Consider the following 22,874-nt stretch of genomic DNA (forward strand, 5'->3'; position numbering starts at 1 on the left):
AAAAGTTGAGTTTTTGAATTTAAGCGACCTCCCCGTAGTGGTCACCTCGCCCTGTCAGAAATATTAACGGCAGTAATGCGGTATAATATCAGTTCTGTACACTGGGATCAAAATAATCTGATTGAATAATTTTGATGTCAATCAAAGGTATGTATCCTACACGTTGTGCTAATTATTGTCATAGATATGTGAAACACTAATTAGCAAAGTAGCAACATCGTAATTTTGGCTGCTGTTGTGGTTTCCTGACAGAGACTACCTGCACGTGCAGAGGCAACGCCCACCTCAATACTAACGGACAGTGCCTCTCCTGAGCTTTGATTGGCTGAGATGCTGTTACGATAACTTACTGTACGCCTCTATGCAACAATTATTTCAACATATATCATTTTAATTGTACATTTCGCTGCTGAGAAGTGTTTTGTTTTGCGGGAAATAATATTTATCTGAGATTAAACAACGTCAAAATAATATTTTCATATGCTGTTTTTTTATTACAAAGGTGTGTCTCGCTGTCTTTATGAAAGCCGAATCAACGAACAGCACAAAGTACATTCAGGAGAACCTGCGGCCAGACGTCTGCCCTGTCAAGGTAGTATGACACAGCGTGTGATACACCGGAACAGTCGGCTTTTGCTTTCAGAGTAAAAGTACTGTTAAATCGTTTTTGTGGGTTTCATGCCAGAAACAACAGTTCAGCTGTAGCTTACATTAGCTAACGACACTTACAGTTTCATTCCACAGATTCACAAACAACATTTTGTGTGTGTTAAAACCACTATGGGTGTAAATATGTGAGTGTGTCAACCTGAGTAATGTTAAATCGACTTTTTACAACCTATTGCTGTTTTTGACAGACCTGTATCTCCACCTTTCCTCTACTGTATACCGCACAGAGTGACAGTGATAACGATGACTCAGCCTGAGTCGACCAGGACCAGATGAGCCTCACATCTGGGCCACATTTCGTCACCATTTTGGCAGCTGTTGTTCCTGTTAAGTGGGTATGTATCTGAGTTGTATATCCATGTCCCTGGTACATTGTGAATGAGATATTGGGTACTCTGGCAATCTAGTATGTTACTTTTATTAGGTTGAAAAAAATAAACAAATTAAAAAAGATTTATTAGTGAAATGGTATAGCCTGACTTGGAGTCCCTAGTATGGGTCAAACACTGAATCCTACATCTCCCATAATGCAACAAATAGTGGATAATAGCCTATGATGTGCTCCTCTAGAACACAAGAAGACCACATTGAGACTGTGAAACACTTACAATAATGTTTAAATGAAAAGTTATCTGAAAAATCGGTGCAGTGCTTCTTTAATTTTAATTATTTAAATGTGGTCATTGGCGAGCCTCCCTGCTTTGACTTTGAAAATCACACCCGGAAGTGCTCGCGCTACCCTCTGTCGGCTTGACGTGGTCCAGACGCACTCCCTTTGAAACGCAAAGTGCGCGGCTGTCCGTGTTGAGGCAGAGCAAGTGCCTTGAGAGGAGCAGAGGAGTGGAGCGGCTGTGGGACATGTTTGTGTGTTTGCGTGTCTGAGTCAAACTGCTGCTCCTCGTGCGCGGGTATGACCGCTGCGCACACAGGTTTGGGTGTGACAAACATCTTGCGCGCGCGCCTGTGTGTGTGTGGCAGATTTGGGCATTTTTCCAGGCTGAGTGGAGGCGCGGATGACTTGACTTTATTGTAGCACCATCACTCCTGCTGCTGATGTGTTTTGGGCGTATTTAACTGGGTTCCCCCCCCAGACCAGATGTTTTGGACACATTCACACTGCAGGTGTCCACTGTTTTTGTTTTTGGCTGATGTAGTGTGAGGGTCTGAAGTTAAAGTCTTCCTCCTGAAGGTGTGAGCTCCAAATGCATTCGCTCCTGGGCCGGGAGAAGAAAGAAGAAGAAGCCGGGTTTGGGATTGATCTGGGTCTGTCTCCGGGCTTTCTGCCCCACGCTGCCACCATGTTCAGCTGTGTGGGCTGCTTCTGGGTGCTCCTCTCCTCCGCTCTGGTCGCCGTCTGCAGCTTCAGCTTCATCTCTCCTGCCTGGATTGTAAAGGACCAGCTGAGGAACAGCCACCACCACCACCATCACAGCAGCGGCAAGGACTCCGTCAGCTTCGGACTGCTGTGGCACTGCTCGGAGTCTCTGGATCACATGTACCGCTGCTACACCTTCGGAGGTCTGGGCAAATTCGCAGAGATCCCCTCCAGCTCCTGGCAGGTATAGTTTCACCTCACGCACACTCGTGGCTGTCACATGTGGAGGGATGTTTGGAGCATGTGGGGCATCAAGTGGGAAGGGCAGGGCATTGTGGGAGTCAGGGAAGAGTGAAGGGTAAGAACCTTTTGGGTTAAATATGAATAAATTAGAGGGAATCCCGCAGCTTTCACATTTAATCACTGCTCTTAATCAAGAAAATTACACCTGATCCGGGGAAATTACTCCTGATTTGAGACGTTTAATCAAACAAGTAGATTATGCACCAATTACAAGTCTTTTATCTCTTACATTTTAACTTAAAACTGTAGTTTAAATGAATTATTATGATAAATTATCTGCTCATTTAATAGCTTTTATCCCCTGTGTCCACAGAACTCCATTTGATTTTTCACTAATTTTGGGGAAACTTGGTGGTAGATGACCAAAAAACAGTGTTGGGGAAGCTACTTTGAAAGTGTAGCTTTGCAAACTACCAATTATTTCACACTGGAAGAAGTTGAAACACAGCAACTACTTAAGAGAGTTATCTAGTTTGAACTATAGCTAGTTAGAAAAACAGTTCAAACTACTTGATGAATTGACATGTATGTGGGATGCGTTGGTTTCTTTCATGGCCCAAAGTTGTTCGTAGTTTCAAGAGTTCACTACATAAAAAATGGCTAAAAAAACTACAAATCTACTTTTATCAATATCCAAATATAATTGTAGTTTAATTACAAACAAGTTAAACTACGTGTTGAATTATATGAAGTTCACTGCTTCTGAACACTGACACACCTCATGATGAAACTGTGTTCTGCTCAGTGTCACAGTAAACTCCATGACACAACAGGATAATAAGTGTTGATCTGATGCCCCTCCTGAGTCCATTTTTTTCACCAAAGCACACTCAGGATGACGACGTTATTTTCAGTCATAAGGAATGATGCATTGATCTTTTTGGGGTGTTATCAGACAGAGCAGCAGCTGCAGCACAGCAGGAGAGACACACATCAGAGCTGTGAGAGTGGCACCGGGTTGGCAGGACGCTCATCGATCAGAGCTCCGCGACCAGCAGGGATTTCAATTAAGTCATTTTTCGTAATGTTGAACTCATTCAGGGATAGTTAGATTTCACTGACTACATTCCTCTAACTTCTGCTGTAAACAAACATCCTCACACATGACATTGTGGGACCAATACAGATCTTTTGCTAACTTTGTAAATGATGCTTGGATTGTTGCTGAGGCTGCTGGGAAAAAGAGTTCTGCCTTCTTTGGGGATTTTAATCTGGGAGTTTTTAATTCATGCAAGTTGTTGGATAATTTTATTCCTTACTACCGCTCCTGCAACCCCCCCCAAACTAAATATCTTAAAAAGGAAAAAGCTGCAGCACTATAGCAGCCACCTCTGGAGCTATGATTAATGTATGAAGCAGAATTAGCATTTGAAAGGGAGATATTAATAAGTGGCTGCTTGTGTTGTGTGATTGTAGCGGAAGTATCTGAGAAAGAGGGTTTTATTTTCTCCAGGAGGCACAGGTGTCGGCTGTGCAGAGGCAGAAGAGATCTCTGTATGTTTACATCACCTCATTTATATTCAGACATGAACCGCTGCACGCTCTGCACTGAGCCACCGTGTGTTTAAGGCTAATTTGGCTGAAATCAGTCCTCATTTAGTTAGCAGTTTGTCAGAGAGTCAATTAGTGGCTGCGGTTATGAGCTTCTCCTGCAGTGAGTTAGAGAGTGAGGCTGATTTAAAGCACGCACACACACACACACACAGCGACACATGTTATTACAGCGGTGAACCCGAGCACACCGACCTGCTCACACAGCCATTAATAAAGGTGAAGGGGCCATTAAGTTTTCATCAGAGCCACTTTATTACTCCACCACTCCTCACTCATGTGCACAGCGTTCTGCTGACGTCTTACATTTTCCAACCTGTCAACAACCTGCACACGGACACACAGAACTCCACTTTACAAACATATTTCATGAAGAGCAGCGGTGGGGGAAAGGTCGACACAGTATAGTATCATGATATTCTGCGTGACAATATTGAATCAATACACGCATGGCAGCTATTGATCTTTTATTATAAAGAATATCTAGGTGAAAAAAAATCTAATTTAACTTTCAATTCATTTTTTCACTCTGTTAGTACAAACATGCTACACACATAAAGGCCCAAAGTATACACATGCACAAACAGGAACCAATGAACATGCACTAATGGAGAGATATCAGAGGGGATTCGGCGCCTTGCTCAAGGGCACCTCGACAGAGCCCAGGAAAGGAGCTGGAACCTCTGCAGCTACCAGCCCCGATTCCACGTTTCGTCCGTAGCGGTACTTGAACCTACCGTCTCCAGATTTGCTTCGTTTGAAACAATTGCACTCAATTGTACTTTGAGCACCCCAGTTGGCGAAGCTGTTTCAGAACTTTTTGTTGCATCGTTAAAAATACCTGTAATAGTACAAAACAACACGTGCAATCAGTTGATATGTACTATGCAGATTAAATATAAAGTTCAGTTTGTCAGCTGGATGCAGCAGTTATGGCTGTTTGGCTGTTTCCTTAACACTCCCATCCATCCATCATCTATACAGCTTATTCTGTTCAGGCTATCCCCGCTGTCATTGGGCGAGAGGCGGGGTACACCCTGGACTGATCACCAGTCAATCACAGGGCTGACACACAGAGACAGACGACCTTTCACGCTCACACCTACGGCTAATTAAGAGTATGAGCCTAACGAGCATGTCTTTGGACTGTGGGAGGAAGCCGGAGTACCCGGAGGGAACTCACACATGCACGGGGGAGAACACGCAAGCTCCACACAGAAAGTTTCAAGGATGATACATTTATATTTAGGAGACATAAGCTGCAGTTGAACAAAGGGTTATAGATCTCAGTATATCACCATATAGGTTATTGCAATCCTCAATGTAAGTGTTTACAAATCACAGTAACATCATGTCCTGTTAGCATCAGGATAATATTGTATCACTGGGCCTCTGGTGATTCACACACCTAATGTAGAGGTGTCTGTGCTACAGTGTACACACACAAACAGTGTACACACACACACACCCGTCCGGCCATTAGTCCTGCTGTGTTTGTGTCAGTGGAAGAAGACAACTCTCACCGAACACTGAGCTCCGTGGTCTCCATCAGAGTCGAAGACTGTCCTCTTGGCTCAGTCTGAAACACAAGCTGAGCCCTGTGGAAGCTGTAAGTAAACCAGAGGTGGAGGAGGAGGAGGAGGACGAGGAGGAGGAGAAGGAGAAGGAGGAGGCTCCCTTTGAGGGTGGCCTACTTGTGCTGTACTTTCTGTGGGCTCTTCTGTTGTCGCTTCGTGTTGTAAAAAAGATTTTTCTTGGACGTTGCTGCCACACAGGGCTGCTGGCTGCTGGCGCTCTGAAGACCAGTGCTGTGGTGCTGTCGCCAAGGTTGGCAGGGGTGCTGCCTCGATTTAGGCACACACACACACACACACACACACACAAAGACAAAGCAGAAAAAAACCCTGTGAGATGTAAAAGAGGGTAGCAAACAAACATGGGGTCATGCAGCGTTCATGTCATATTGGATGGATGGTAAAGAGTCCAATGTTTCTCCAAGAATTTACATCATCGGACATTTGAAGATGATTGTAAGACGCATCGATCATAAAACGTTCAAAACACACTTTTCCATTACTATTAACGACTTTGATTCTTTAGTGTACTTTTCTTCTTTCGTTACTTTTGCTTGAATTGATTTATTCATTTATGATCTCTTGAAGAAAAGTGTGTAGGTAGATGGGAGGCTGCAGGTTAAAGTAGTCCTCTTACTCACTGTGGGCAATGACATATATTCAATGATATATTATTACTAACAACTGTAAGTAGGACTACTTTATTTGTTTGTTCTTTTTGCTGTGATCACCGCTAACTGTGCACCTACTTCACCGGTCAGCTTCTGGAGCCACATGTTTTCTATTGTTGTCAAGATGTCCACTGTTCTTTTAGACTATTTAATGCCATCTGTTGTGTCTGTTTGTCTATTTTTTACAAAGGAATAAGAGAGAAGGTCATCAGAACACATAAGTTGTGAAGTGACTATTTAACAATATTTACTTTGCTTTAATTGACAGATAAATCTAAACCATCAGAAATACAAGACTCTTATAGTTGTACTCATCACTTGGATGCTAACATGAATACTTTTTCTTCTCTTTAACGTAACTCTGTTTTATCCATGAGTTTAGTCTTGTACTAAAGTTCCCTGACCTTAATTGACCTGCTTACATGCTTTATCATAGTTTGCAAATAACCCCATGTGTTTGCTGTTGTTAAAGATCGGAAGCCATTACAGAAAAAAACAGTTCATTTATTAAGTCAAACATGCTTCTAAGTGAACATCACTAACTTACAGTGACAGCCTGATTTCCCCTTCAGGGATCAGACACCAGACCTCGACTGTAACTTCTGACCCTTTATACCAATGTATATATAGATGGACGACACGTCTCCATCTGCTCTCAATGGACGGAATTGATGCTAGAATAGCCCCCATGTTAGGCGCTGCCATCTTGCCATGTTGATGTCATTTGGAGCCAGAGTTTGCGCAGTAGGGATTGGCGGATGACGCTGCTGTAGCCACTTCCACTAACCGAAACACACACTTAACTTACCAAAAAGACAGCGAGGATCCCGCACATGTAACAGCAGAACAGCTTCTGGTGTTGGTCTGAGGTTAACGTTCACAGAAAGGAAACTTTAGTAATTATTTTAGTTATGTTTCCTCTCTCTGTTTGTCCTCCACTCTGCTAACCCAGAACTGATCGTCTGCATGAGCCGTATTTGTCAACAGAGCTGTCAATCATTCTTTGAACAGCATCAAATAACTAATTAAAAATAAACTTGTCAGAAAATATGAACACTTAAATACGTAAAGACGTAAATCAGCATGATAAGAACTAACTATAATGACAGAAACCATGTTTGAGAAAAATATATTTGACGTGTATTTTGATTTTATAGTTTGACTCATGTCCCATCTGTTAACATGGAGGAGGCGGGCTTTATGAGCTATACTGCAGCCAGTCAGCAGGGGGCGATAGAGAGGGTTTGGCTTCACTTTTAGGGAGCTGTCATGTTTAAACAGTCTATGCTTTATACCCCAGCTGTGGCATCCAGCGACACCCAAAGTAAATACAGTTACATGTTTATATTGGACACACTCTTGGCTCCTACACGCATGATTCACAAAAGTGTTTTCCAGTTGATCAGTGCAACTTGGCACACATGAGGCTTTTTGCAGAAGGAAACTTCTGCAGGGTGGTTTTCCACATCAATGATTCTTTGTATTCCTTCTGCTTGTTCCTGCTGGGTGGAGAGCGGTGCTGCTAGTGTCTGAGCATGCATGCGTACATAGATGCATTAGCGTACATTTGTGTGTAAGTCAATAGAAGCGTGCATGCATGCTGAAGTGGAGGTTTCCAGGTGGAACGTGTCAGCGGAGGAGGTAAAGTGTTAGGTAAAGTGTAAAGGGGGAGGGGGAGGGGGGCGCCTGCCAGAAAACATTTTCACCTGAACTTGTTAACAGCTTCTGTGCATCCAGCTGCTTCACAGCACTAAACACTGGAGCTGGATTAGCTGGCCTGTGTAGTAAGCAGCCAACAGCTCACACACACAACTGGTAGGAGGGGGTGTGTCTGTATGCTTTTTCCTCTGTATGTTTTGTGCCATGTATGTTCGGGCTCCTCATACATGCCCATTGAATGTCAAGGTTTTTTGTAGCCTTAATGAGCGGTGGCCGAGCTCCAGAAGCTGTGATTGGAAGCTGTCTGAGTTCGTCCTCCTCTTTTGTCTTTCTGTGCAGAAAATGGCAGCATGACAGGGGGGAGATTGGGGAGAAAGGGATGTGATTGGCTCCCGTCAGCCCGTGTTGTCTCACCCTCGTGCCAGGAAGATGAATTATAGACGTTACTAGAGATGTTTCACCATGCCTAATTGCCAGCAGCCTATGAAGAACACTTACTGGTGCATAAACCCTGCAGGATGCTCCAAATGTCATTTCACCACTCAGTGAGCCAGAACTAGTTTTAAGTAGAGAGATAACTCATTGGGTGAAAGTCACTTAAGAGTGTTTGTCTGGCTGCTGCTCAGCTTTTGTCTCCGCACTCATTCATTAGGAGAAGTTTGGCTGTAAAAACATGTCAGCAGGAAAAAGGATGTCACTCTCTTTTTGCAGCATTTTGCTCGTCTGTGTGGATGTTATTTTATGTAAGAATCTGACTAAGATGGTCCAGAATAATAACATGATTTTAAGCATCATAAATGTCAAGATGCAGAAGAATATGTGAGGACTTTAAAACAGGTCGTACACTCAAACCATGGTCTATTGTGGTGCTTTCATTCTGTGCAGTTTGGAGCAGTGATCCAAAACAGATGACGGTTAAAGTCTTTCAGCTCAATAAACTTAAACATAATTATGCAGTGACAGGAAGTTGAAAGACAAATATAACAATTGTTTTCACTTATTTAAAGTAAAAGCAATGTTACCTCTACTCAAATGAAAATAATAGTGTACCTTGTGCACTTTAAAGTATTAAATGCATCTAAAACTTAAAGTTTGTAAAGCCGGAGACATATTTGCTTTTTAACCTTGTGTTCACGTACACAACCGGCTGCGTCATGAAGAGCTCAGGCCGTATGCAACTACCGTATGTGCGGTAAACGACAGACATGGCGAAACTCCAGGAAGTTACTGTGACGTTAATTCTTCGATAAGGGCAGAAAAAGTGACAGCTTTTGTGTGTTTGGTGGACAGACGTAACGGACGTAACGACCCCAGACGTGTTTCCATTTAGTTTTGCATGTTTCCACACGACTTCTGGAACTTATCTGTCGCCAGCTATTTTGACCGGCATATTTGTCGCTGTGCATCGTGCAGATGTGGATAGTTGGTTTATCTGCTTGTCTTCAAAACTTTCTGCCATTGTTGTTCCTGCTGCTGTGTTGACTCTGTCACGTCCCCTCTGCCTCTACACTGCCGCTACCGTTCATATGCAAACTGCATCTTGCAAAGCGTTTATCTTTGAGGAAGTCCACAGCTGACTCTCCACACAGACGCAGGGAACGCGTGGCAGCCATCATGCTCATGCAAGCACGTAGTTAGAAGCAAGTATTTCTCTGGCTTAAAAGGATTTTACTAAAGTTCAATTCAGAACAAATCACACCTCAAAGAATCACACAAGCATCAGAAAATCAACAGTTGTGCAGCCTTTTTTCATTTAACAGTCCACTGGTGAAGAACAAAAGGGCTCTGAATTAGGGACTGTGGGGAAATTATAAGGTAGGTCAGAAAATAGGGAGGGCAGATGTTTTGTTGTTTTTAAATGAGCAGCGGAGAGTACTTTTCTCTTCCTAAATATATCATTTTTCAGGATTCTTTGCAATAAAGTCCCATCAAAAACACGACTTTCACGTCAAATCTGTGTCTGTGCTCGTATTTATTCATGCGCACATTAGTGACACACAAGTTCCTTTAAGATATAAGTGGTTTACATTTGGGTACATGATTTAACATGTGAGGGGCTTTCATTAAGTAAAGAGGAGGCTTCAAAGAAAACATAAAAAGCCCAGAGGAGGGAGTTGCTTTTATTTTTTTCACCAAGTAACAACATTAATAATTTGTGTACAATCCCTTAAAACAATCTAGTTTGAAGTCTTTCATCTTACTCTTTGAAGTCATCCAACGGTATTCAAGTAACTCAATAACATTCTCTGGGCATGTTTTGAAGACGCTCCATTTAAACAACACATTTAGTTATTATTTAAATTACAGTGATTCATTCTTCAACTTACAATACGCTAATGTTTAAAGAAAGAAAACCACTGGTTCCATCTCAAATTACGATAATTTCATCTTTCTTAGTCTTCTGTGCACTATATATTTCTGTGTTTTGGACTACTTTGAACTTGTACCATTTTTTTTTTTTACATTTTATAGACCAAACATTTTTTAGTCTAACCCTTTTGTTTTACGAGTATAAGTATTTATTTCTCAGGAAAACCTGACCATGACAGCAATCTAGTTACAGACCTATTAATAAATTAAGAAGAAAATCGGCAGAAACTTGCATTAAGTAATTGTCTTAGTCTTCGACAGCAACAGAGTTAAGCTGTCGTTGGAGTGTCATGTGACCCCAGCTGAGAGGAGTAAAAGCACCGTTATGCTATTTCTATTTAACCTGGTGTGACATGTGGCCTCGGCAGCACGATATGCACTCACTGGTCGTTTTCTGCCTAATAACAGAGTGATGGATGAGGTCTGGCCTTTATCTCTTTGACCGACAAGAGGGAGCCAAACGTTCAACAGTACACACGCACACATATCCCAGAGGGAGTCACTGTATTCCCTGCCTTACACTGACATACAGCGGCTCAACAGACTAGCAGAGGGCTGTCATTTCATCCTCGATGCAGACTGTCTCTCCTCAGATTTACAGTAGCTGTAAAGCTTCCCTCTGCCTCTTTCAGCCTCTCTCCTGTGATGCTAGTGTGCAGCCTCTGTGGTGAAAGCCATTTGTGTGGACGTGTGTCGGCATGTTATAAATGATGTTTAATGCACATGTTGTATTCCTGTCCCTCCCCCCAACATCACCCGTGGGGAGTCCACTGCCCAGTTTGCACGAGAGACAAAAGGCCGACTTGTCTGGCTGCTTTGTCCCTGCCGACCTCATTCTGTTAACAGCGCCATGTACAGAGGCGCGTTCTGCACACACGCAAGTCTGACAACTCAGAGTGATGTGACGTACATAAACATAACACTTAAAGAGGCAGATGCACACGCACACTAAAATGCTTCTCAAAAGAGACATTGATGGGATGTGTTTGGCTGTCGGTGTCAGTGCTGATGCAGTAATTTGGGGTTCAGGGATGCTGAGGGGCATTAAAGTGGAGGAGAGAAAGAGATAGACCCGGTGAGTTATTTTAATCATGTCTGGGAGATAAAACAGTCGGGAGAGAGGCAAGTGATAAAATTTACATCGATGAGGAAGATGTATTTTGGGAATTTTTAATCTATAAAAAGATCAAACGGCCTATCACACAGCAGAAATAAGGATAACAGTCAGTTATTTGCAGTTCTCTGCTTGCGTGTGAAGTCCACAACCACAAGCCACTGCAAAGCCTTGTTTGAGCTGCTCTGTGAAAGAGGTAAAAGAGTGGAACAATGGGGCACGACAACAACAGTGAAAGTAAGCTCATGATATCCTCCTAAGATGAGGCCATTGTTGACAATAAATGGTTACAGAACGTCAATTATCTGGAAGTTAGTGGCAGCTTGGCTAGAAGCCCCCTCAGTTGGAAAGACTCTGTTTTCTGACCTTGAACCGCTTCATTCTGTTTAAATGTTTTAATTTTAATACCAGATCAGTTTGTTTTGAAGGCAAGGAGACCTCTGTGGACAATTCTGCTGCTCCTGTTAAAACCTTTTGAACTGTGAACAAGGAATGAATCCTTACTCTCGAATAAGCTCCTAGAAACAACCAAAGCTAATGCTAGCAGCAGCTCAGCTGGCAGCTCCTGCTGACGTGCTTTGTTTGTGATTTAAAATGAAACTGCTTTATTTAGCAATTTTACTGATTTTAATTACCAGGGCTGTCTGTTTTGTAGATGAGCAGACCTCTGCAGATAATTTGGCTCCAGTTAAATACCTCGTAAATGCTGAACACTGAATTGTAAACAAGCTTAGATAATGTTAGCGGCAGGTTAGCTAGCAGCCTCTAGACCGTGCTGAGACACTGATTTTACACGTGAAACTGCTTAATTTTGTGTTTTTACTGGTTATAATTACCGGGGCTGTCTGTTTTGTAGACGAGGAAGCCTCTGCAGATAATTGAACTCCCGTTAAATACCTCCTGAATCGTAAACCAGCTTAGCTAATGTTAGCGGCAGTTTAGCTAGCAGCCTCCAGACTGTGAGATAAAGACATCTTTAGTTCATTCCAATAAACTAGATTTTGGAGTTTGACTAATGATATGGTTTCTTCAGGGCTTCGTCATAATAATCTTCTAATAGATAATATTTTGAAACAAATATTTATATTAATAAAAAAACGATTATTATGATAACACATCTTGCCATATCGCCCATTACGATAAATATCCTTCTGCTATTACCTGCAAAAATCCCAGTTACATCAGTCTGTAAACTCTAAAATGAGGCCATACACTCAAAAGCAGCACTCCCATCCACAGCCCAAAGCTGCTATCATCTAATAAACTGAACTCTGTTTCCTTGCAGCCGATATCATGAAAGGACTTCCACCTGTAATGTTGCTGCTACGAGCTCCAGCCCATTTCCCTCTCTGCTCCGACGTGACCTTTTCGTTCAGCCTGTTGTTGTCGTGTACTTACCTGTGAACAGAGAGAAAGTAAAGAGCAAAGAGTACAACCAGTGTGGACGAGGGGAGGTCAAGAGTGGTGTTTTACCACCGTCTCTCCTGCCGAGCTGTTTTTCAGGCGGCTGGTTTAGAGCTCAGCTAATGCATCGTCTTTCTGCCGGTGCTTTATGAGACAAACAAATCCTTCGACCCCGGTTCAGCCTGTTATAAATTAGTGGCGTTTTGTATTTGGCTGTGTGTTCACCTTGACTTATATCAGGTACATAAATAGAGCCAGAGTAACTACAGTGTAGAGCTGGAGGACTGAGAGAGAGATAGATGTTTGGTCCTTTGACAGTAAGTCTTGCGTGAAATGTGGTGTGCTGTCTTATTATCATACAGCGCATGTTTACTTCAAGGCCACCGTCTGTCTGTGACAAAATGAATGGTAGGAAGTGTGTATACAGAGGAGTGATTTAAAGTGATGGATTTGGGTTTGAATGAGCCATTTGGATCACATCCTGAGTCTTGTTTTGAATATTTTACAAGCCATAATTTGCTTTTCTTTTCCTCTTTTTGGACTTAAGACTAGCCCTAACCCTTCCCCCTAAAAGTCTTTGATTCGAATCAAGTCGAGAAGACCTCAAACCTGCTCCCACTGAAAAATCTGTATTTTTAATTTTTTGCTGTCATTGCACACAGAACAATGCAGAAGCAACAACATGGCAGGCTTTGAACTTTACCAACTGCGTCCCGAACAAATCACCAGTGTTCATCGTTCACAAGGCTTTACCAGGGGCTAAATTCTCCACAGATGTCACTCCTCTCAAAAATCAACCAACCCACTTATACAACCAAAAAAAAAACAGAATAAGACCGTTTCATGTTGAATATCAGGATTTTTCAGACCCTCTTCTTTGTGGGACACAGGATGTCTGGTTTTCACTCATATTCTTTTTTCCCACAGAGGTCACCACCTTTCCAAAACACACAAAACAGGCAACCAAAAATAATAAAAAACACTGCATAAAGCAGTTTAAAAACCCGTCTCTACAGCTTTTTGGAGGGGCGGGCCTTCATCCTGTAAAATGATGCTGTCAAGAGAGATAGTGATTTGAATTTATTTTATTTTAAAGGGACCCTGTACAGTTTAAAACATAAATGTCACCATGTGCAAGGTCAATGAGATTTGACCTATAACACTGAAAAGTAGTCCGCTGGAAACCTTTGTAATGTAAACCTGACAGCCAGCGTGCGTGTTTAAACATGGGACTTAATGGCTGATGAAGGAGTTTGACGTAGGGCTAACCCTAACCCGTACAGCACACACTTTGTTTTGAGCAGGCCAAATCTGATTCAGCTAACAAAGCTCTGAGTACAGCTCTACAAAAGACCAAGCTTAACCTGCAGTATGTTACTGTTATTTGACTACATTATCTGTTAGAACTTGTTAAAAGTGTCTAACGGTGTGCCGCTGTGTCAGACGGTGTTATCTTCCTTCAATATCAGCAATTTCCAACACTCCGCTGGATGTCAGAAGAAGGCACTTAAAGCATCGTAGTAGTGTCTCTGCATTTATTATGCTATTAACATCAAACTGTGTGCACTATACGTTACTGCTCACCTTATTTGAAAGCACAACAGGAGTTTTCACAGTGATTTTCTACCATCCAGGCTGCTCCTGCTTTCAGATCGTGTCTCAGCACACAATGAAAATCAACACATTGAGACACTCGACACTCGCTTTAGAAATGTAATCCACCACAGTGACTGTTATAGGTGCCTTTATATATTTATTTTTGATAAAGTGGTGTAAATGTGTTGGAATACAGTTTCAAACAGGGGCAGTTATCAAAGCTCTCAATGATGGTGCCTTCAAGGATGCTCAGACATCTCAGACTTCCATTTTGGCTGAAGACCAAATTCACACATCTGTTTTTTAACATCTGTTTTTCTTCTGTATTTATATTCAGGGCAACATACGGACGCTCATTCAAGCAATTCTTTTTCTAATCTCACTCTTAAATCGTACTTGTCAGAGTGTCCTTGAACACATCTCAGGAAAGTTCCAACTCTCTTCAAGTTAATTTCCATCCTGTTTTGAGAAGAATAAAAGGCACTGACAGCCTGCAAGGTACAAAATCACTTAATTTGAAAGGCTTTAGAAAATGTTTGGCAGCAACGTTACAAATACGGATTTGTTGTTTTTTCAATTCTGTTTACCTTAATGACCAAACAGCTCTGCAGCAGTTTGTAGCAGAAAGGCTCCATCAACATTACTGCACTGTCACAATAAGCACATGGGGAGAATCCACTGTCAAATATCCATCAACATGATAAACATGTAAAATCAGCAGCAAAGCTATTTATGGGAATATTTTAGGCTTCAGTGGAGGGAAAATCTGGCTAGTGGTTTAAAAGCTATGAAGTTTAAGTTGTGATTTATATTTATTTGCACACACATATAACATTAAATGCAGCGAGAGAGTGCATTTTTTCCCATCACATATCTCAAGAGCAATAAGGGGGTCATCATCTTTGTCCAGGATTTAAAAAAATATAGTTTTTATTGACAGAATTTGAATGAATGAAAAAAAAGTTTATTTTGATCACATGTCAAGGACACAAAAGTACATAGCAGAACAAGAAGAAAATCTAGTGCATGAGTACAGATGATCCACATGATTAAAAATATAATTCAGACATTTTTATGTTAATGCTGTGGGGGAAACCTTCACCTTCATTTAGGGGTCGTCCCTTCTCAATCCAATCTGACTGCGGATGTTGTTAGAAGGCTTTAGGAGGAGGTTGTCGACAGGCGGAGCGAGGGCAAGAGGTCAGCGCTGCGTACGGGAGAGGAATGGAAAGTGCAGAGGAACAGCTGTCCAGATGATGGATTGAACAGGTGTCTCTGGGAGAGATGAGGATGAGGAGGGAGGGAGAGTGTTTTGCATTTTATACCCATCTCGATGAAGAAGAGAGTCCATCTGAGGAGGAGAGGGATTTATGATCTCATCAGCTGTGATGGATGGATGTTTCCTGCAGAGTATGATCATCTGCTGCCGCTTTTATACCTCGTATTTGATTCTCTCACAGCAGAAAACACTCAAAAATGTGACATAGGACTTCCGCTTCCGGCCGAATGGAGTAAGCAGCAGATAGAGGCAGCTCGGACTTACATGAAACAAAACTCTCCCTTCAAAGGGAACTTCATCTAGTTTATACTACAGAAACGACTAAACTTACTGTATGACCCAAGAAAAACATTATTATGAGTATGGGGAAAAAGCTGGAAAAGTGTTGGCGCACCAAATAAAAGAGCAAGCTGCATCAAGACTGATCACACAAATATGTACTGATTCGGGACAAACCATGTTAGACGCAAAAAAAATAAACATCAAACAAAATAATATACGTCAGAATCTAAGGGGGGGCCCAACAGTGATCGACCCAATGATCGATCATATCTCAACAATCAGTTCTGAAAACAAAGAACAATTAGAAAAACCTAAATCAAGAGAGGAAATAGAACAAGCAATACAAAAGATACAAAACTCTAAAGCCCCCGGCCCAGACGGCTTCTTAATAAGGCCTTTAAAGGTCAAATTTCACCTCTTTTGTTGGATGTAAATGAGGCATTGGTCAACCGCCAACTTTTTCTCTCTAATTTATAAGAAGGACAAGCATCAGCTGGAACCAGGATCATATAGACCAGTGAGCTTATTGGATGTAGATAATAAAATACTGGCAAAAATCCTAGCAACACGTTTGGAAGTAATTCTTCCAACAATAGTGTCACAAGACCAGACAGGATTTATAAAAGACAGACAGCTGTTCTTTAACATCCGAAGATTATTAAACATTATTCATACCCAAGATACTGAGAATCAACTCTGAGATACTGCTCTCTTTAAGGCCTTTGACAGGATCTGTTTTCGACCCTGTCAAGGTTTGGACTTGGCCCTAAATTCAGTTCTTTAATAGCTTACTGTATGCCCAACCCCAAGCTTCTGTACAACAAATAATATCAGTTCCAGTTATTTTCCCCTTAGTCGTTCTACGAGACAGGGATGCCCTGTGTCACCGTTACTGTTAGCACTCGCTGTCGAGCCTCTGGCCATCTCATTACGTGCAGCAAAGGAATATGCTGGAGTTAAAAGAGGCGGGGCAGAAAACAAAGTGTCCTTATATGTGGATGATTACTGTACATCACTGTCCATCTCAAACCCTACAAAATCAGTATCACTTATAATCACAATTCTCAAAACATCTGGAGTAGTGTCTGGAATAAACTAAATCTATCCAAAAACATAATACTCCCAGTTAACTCCAAACCCCAACAAAGCACTTACACCTTTACCTCCTTTCCATTTGCAATTTCAAAGCAGTTTAAATACCTCGTTATAAATATTACTCAAGACTTTATGATTGATGGGCTAATTTTCCAGTTTATAAGTGGGACGAATTAATATTGTTAGAATAAATATTTGACCTTTTATTTTACCTAGAGCTTTCCTATCATCATCAATAAGGCTTTTTTAAAAAGAAACCAGAATTCTAAATATCTCATTTTATCTGGAATAAGAAGACCCCATGAGTTGAGAAGGCTTTCTTACAAAGCTCTAAAGGGGGTTTGGGATTGCCTTGCTTTCGGCTCTATTACTGGTCTCTTAACATTCGCTCTCTGTCATTTTGGTGTTACATATAGGGGCTGATTGGTCAAGGATGGAAAATCAATGTCATCAATCAGTGATTGACAATGTTGACATGTTAAGACAATAAAAGAAAGTCATTCATCACTTTACAGAAATCCAAATATACAGAAAGAAAATATATTTCAAGACTTTATTGAAGTTTTGCCGAATTAATTTTATTTGATTTCAAATTGTTGTGTGGGATGAAACCGGAGCACCCGGGAAAAACCCACAAAGGGAAGGTGTGTGTGTGTGTGCGTGCGTGCGTGTGTGTGTGTGTGTGTGGGGGGGGGGGGGGGGTGTTTTGAGAGGCTGGGGTGTTAGTCCTTGTCCAGCTTCTGCCGCTTCTGTTGCTTATATTTGCGACGGCTGTGTGGAGTGAGGAACTTCTTAAACCTCCTCCAAAGAGAGATTGTCTCCTCCTCCATTGTTGGCGGGACCAGCTCAGGTGTTGTCTGGACCAGCTCAGGTGTTGACACATCGTCACAGATAGAGACTGTACAGCCACACTGGATCATCTTAGAGAGGCCTGGCAAGAAGATCTATGAGGGGAAATCCCAGAAAATCAGAGGAGAAAGGCCCAAGACCACGTCCTCTCCTCTTCTGTATGCATCAGGCATAGACTATTGCAGTTCAGAATATTACACAGACTACACAGAGATGTTTCCTGCTGTAAATCCACCCTGTGATTGGTGTGGACAGGGACCGGGACCCAACCCTTAAAAAAAAGAATAGTGATATTCTCCTCTAACTTCAGAGAGGAAATGCTTCTGCAAACATTGGCCGAACTCCTGGCAGAAGCAAATATGTCGACACTCTGAAAGTTTATCTCTCTTTTGAAATACGCTGTTTGCTTTGGTGATATTTAAGAGCCCTCTGATTAGCAGTCCGCAGGTAGACACAGCGAGATGTCTGACTGATAGGAGAGAGAGGAGGAGGGAGGGGGGGCGGAGTAACAGAGCGCTGTTTCATGCTGAGTCAGCGAGCACTGCGAGCGCTCCGTCCATTTGTTAAGCGGGCTGTCACTTCCTCTGCCCTCGCTGTGGATCCTGAGGGTAGTTTATGTATTGATTTAACAGCGAGCCTTTCTCCATTTTTTAACATAAATGATGGCTCACTCGGCTCGATGCACTGTAGCCGCCTCCATCAGTATTCAAAGCACAGGGATTGTGGGTAAAAGAGGGTAACAGGTATAACCCTTTAATGCCTTAAATCACCTCTTCTACACATCTGAATGTCGGCACTCTGTAGAGGGAAAGATGCTAAAAAAGGAGGAGGTGCTTGTTTGATTTTTTCTGAACTATAGTTTTCCTGCTCCACTTTTTCGCTTCTCGCAAATCCGGAAACATCAGAACGTAAGGCTCCAGGGATCCAGCCGAGCTCCCAAACATTACTTTTTCTTCTGCTGGATCCCGGAGCGGGCCTCGCAGCTTCAGAGGAAAAAATCCACAAGTCCCCTGTGTGTGGATTTATTCAGTGCTGTATAAAGGGGGATGTCACTGAATTCTGCTTTGAATTGTTTCACTCTTAAAAACTGTCAGACAGTTCAGACGTGTCAGACATTAAAAAATTAGCCGTTGGATGGGACATGTTTAGTTTTGGGGTAGAGGAGGGAATTGCAGCATATGATCAGGTCTTCTTATCTTTCTTTGGGGAGTTGGCTGTCTTACCGGAGGCAACGCCTTTCTTCTTCTCTGTCTGAAACTATGTAGATAGAAGCAGACTTTGTGTGTGAAACATTTAATGCACAATGTGGAAAAAAAGAATATTGCACAATGTGAATTTCAGGCCACAGAGCTTTTATCATTGTCTGTTTGCATGAAAAAATGCAATACGTAACCCACAACCGTGAGCCTATTTGGAAGTCTTACCTGCACCGTGGGACTTTCAACTATAGACAGGGGTCTAAGTGTAATATGAAACAAAATGCGTATTTGAACACACACATTTTGTTTCGCAAACTTAAACAAGTGTTTTTTGCCTAAAACTAACAGAAAAAACTGTTTCAAATTAACCCATTTGTTCAAAGGGAAGAAAACAGATGCTAAAAGGTGAAACAGAAGCTGAACAGACAATACCTCGTGCATCTATTCAGGACAAAAAGTTTGTATAAAGTGTTTGTATTAAACCACAGGGGATTCAATATTGTAAATCTGTATAATTAATTATGCTTGGACCTGACTTTAGCAATCTAAAACACGCTGGGGAAAAAGAAAGAAGGAAGTTCTGCCTTTCTCCCGCTCTGCACTATCTCCTCCTTCTCCCTGAGCACTCAGTAAACTCAGGTGCACAGCAGGCAGAAGGATGTATTATCAATCTGTGTTTTAGGTGTAACCTTTTTAGCTCAGGGCTATCAAATATTGGATGTGAGGCATCAGAATTATGGGCAGTGAGACAGCAGATTCTTAATAGGTAGGTTTCATCTGTTTAGTTAAAATTCTCATAAGCTCTGAGCATTAGAGTAATATTTAAACATAAACAATACTTCAGTTAAAGACTGAAATTAGCCATAAATGAGCTTAACATTATTATTGCATTGTCAAACAGATAAACATTAAACTATAACTCACTTTTGGTAATTTGACAGGTGAGTAACGGTTTCTCCTCTTACTTATAACAGCACTGATTAAGGGCAGATTGACGTCACCTGTGTCTCGTTAGCTCCAGACAGCACAGGTGTGCTCGTTGCTCCTCCCGGAGCTCAAAGGGATCATGGCAGACATGAAACACTTTGAACAATCTTGTTCTATCGATTCAGTTAGTACAACCCTACTCTCGCCTACTAAAACAGGCTTAATTTCCTGCTCTGCAACAACTGCTGTGCTAATGTGCTGCTCTACATGGAGAACTGAATGAAAACAAAGATGAATATGTGAGCACGCAGTAGGACACGCGTAAAGGCAGATGTATAATGAAGCCATTTACATGCAAGATAATTTGCAGAAACATAAAAGTAACATCCACATAAAACCTTATCCTTCATTTAAAGAAGTTTGTGCTCACACATGTAACCTCTGTAAGGCCAGAAGAAATATATTCCCTCATGTTGTTTATTCTCGTTAGAGGGCCAAAAATTAATGACTTTAATAAAAACAGAAGCTCCAAGCTGACACCCGCTCATGTAAAACTTCATTATAGTCCCGTTCTCAAACAGAGGAACAACTCAGGCTATGTCTACACGTACACGGCTATTTTTCAAATGTAGCTTTTTCTCTGCGTTTTGGCCTTTCGCCCACACAAAATGCCGTTTTAGGTCGGGTGAAGGCTTTTAGAAACCCGTTTTCGCGGAGATGTGGGTAAAAGGAGTTTTTGACTCGTGAGCCTGGCTCAGGCTGTGCGCCGTTATCTCCTTTGTAAGGCGTCACAAATGAGGCGACATTCCTTGCAAAATGACTTACCTGACAACAGGTCTAACATAACAGGACTTTTTACATGTTTACACGTACAGTTGCTCGTCCACTATGAGCTGAAATGATCAATCATTTGTTCCCACGTGAGGCCACTAATTATTGACCTACAGTGTAATAATAATCTGTCACCGTGTAAGATTAAGCAGGTCAGCAGCATGTTGTTGTCCGGTTACATCATCCCACTCCCGAGCCTCTAACAGGCCCGACTCTGAGTTCCTCCACATGCAGCAGATTCTCTCTCTGCCTCTCTCTTTATGAGACTGATGCAACTGTGACCCAGACCTGGCAACACGCGTATTGATCGGCCCTGGAGATCTGCTTTCCTCTTGATTTGTGAGAAAAAAAAGAAGATCGCTGAAATAGCAGAGGTATGGTTGGAGTCTCAAATTAAAGCAAAATAAAAGCCCTGTAGCTGCATGTTCATATTTGGAGGTCGGGTGGTTCCCTTTAATCGGAGCGTAACATGGCCCAGTCTGACTCGCTGATGAAATGAAGCAGAGCGGTGCAGGCAGATATAGTAGCATTTCCAGTTGCTACAGTACAGTATGTATGAATTATGAAAGGTGCACTTGGGAGCAGCGGTAGTGCAGATCATGAATAAATGCAGGAGCAAGCTGGGCTGTGTGAGGTTCAGAGTGTGTGAGAGCTGAAGTACGGTGTCCTCTGAAGCCCACACGCTCTCCTAAACCTCTCTATCACAGGTGGAGGAGGAGGCGGGGCCACATGGACACACTGTTAGTCCTCCATCTGAATGTAGCCACAAAAGCTGATAATACAAACTGGGGAAGGTCTGAACTCTCAGTTATTTTTTCCAGTCTGCATCTATAAATATTACATCCAAAGTGTGAAAAAAAACATTAAATTACTTCTTTTTTCAGTCATGTGGGAACAGTGATGCAGCTCAAACTGGGTTGTTGAAAGTAGCTCACTCTTCAGAGGACGCTCTCCTCTAAAAATCACTGATTGAATCATTTCAAACACTTTCAGCCTAATTAATTTACAGACTCTTCCTCTCATCTTTTAAACAGCATGCGACTTCCCTAAGTGTTATATTTTGCTGGCTAATAGATAAACACACATATATTTAGCCTTGTTGTTGTAATATAGCTTAACTACTTCAGGCTGACATCCTGTAATCAGGCTTAATTGATCCTGTTAATCCTTTATTCAGCTCTTTGAACACACTTTAAACATTGATCCGTTAATCCGGGATGAAGCTGAATACAGTTGGGCTTTTACTTTGAAATTTAGGCCACATGAGTCAGGAGACAGTAATCAGCTCTCCTATCACTGGCTGCATCCTGATTGTGTGATTAGAGCTGCATCAGGCAGGTGTGTGGGGAAGCCTCCCAGCATGCACTGGTGCTGAAGACTCATGGCTCTTTTATTTTATTAGTGATATTGAATTGTAACCTACAGTATTTAACTCTGCTGTTAATGTGACATACTAAGGTATAAGAAGTGAATGTGCTAACATGAGTGACAACATGAGTTTCTCCTACAGGGAGAACAAAAGACTTTGAAGTGATAATTACGAACCTGCTGCAGCTGATGATTCTCCTGTATGCCGTGAAATCTTTCAACATACAGACTCTATTAAAAGTCTTAATACATGGACTTAATTAAATGAAAACTTTATCTCACTTGGACAGATTTTAACATAAATATGATCAAATGTGTCAATTAGCTTACTTACAGGGTGCTGGAGTTTAGACAGAACAGTCTTTATGCTCAGCTCTCTGCTGATTTCAGTTTGCTCAATATTTACACGTGATACTCTGTCTCTTTTAAAAGACAAACAAATAAAAACCTCACAAATAATATATGATTAAAATAAAACTGATAAATAGTAATAATTAGTGATAATGGATAGGACATCTTGAAAACAAAGTGCAATAATAAAAAGCTATTTTGGAAGTAATCTCGCTGATTCTGCTGCCTCAAATGTTCAGGAAGAGTTCAGAGCTGGGGGTCCCATGACGAGGGGTGGGGATCGCAGAGTTACTAACTATACAATACGATACTCAATACATGGCCCACGATAACGATTATATCACGATAAAGCGATTCTGCGATAATTGATATATTGAAAGACAATCATATAATGATACATCACGACAGCTGAAGATGACAAAATGCCCCTGAAAAGGTAAAGAGCACGATTAATGTGTTTCACTGCA

General features: G+C 41.8%; 1 protein-coding gene across 1 annotated transcript in view; it reads left to right on the plus strand.

The window, feature by feature from the left end:
• The first annotated feature begins 1,871 nt into the window (after nt 1–1,871).
• The window catches only part of LOC138594101 (LHFPL tetraspan subfamily member 7 protein), a 135,377-nt gene continuing 114,374 nt past the window's right edge, over nt 1,872–22,874 (plus strand). The window contains exon 1 of the mRNA XM_069665158.1: nt 1,872–2,228. Within this exon, the coding sequence (XP_069521259.1) occupies nt 1,872–2,228 (357 nt within the window). The remainder of the gene's footprint in view (nt 2,229–22,874) is intronic.

This window comes from Semicossyphus pulcher, unplaced genomic scaffold (genome assembly GCF_022749685.1).
Source record: "Semicossyphus pulcher isolate SPU_LCO1_2020_fin unplaced genomic scaffold, fSemPul1.0.p SCAF_10, whole genome shotgun sequence".
In the NCBI taxonomy this organism is placed as follows: domain Eukaryota; kingdom Metazoa; phylum Chordata; class Actinopteri; order Labriformes; family Labridae; genus Semicossyphus; species Semicossyphus pulcher.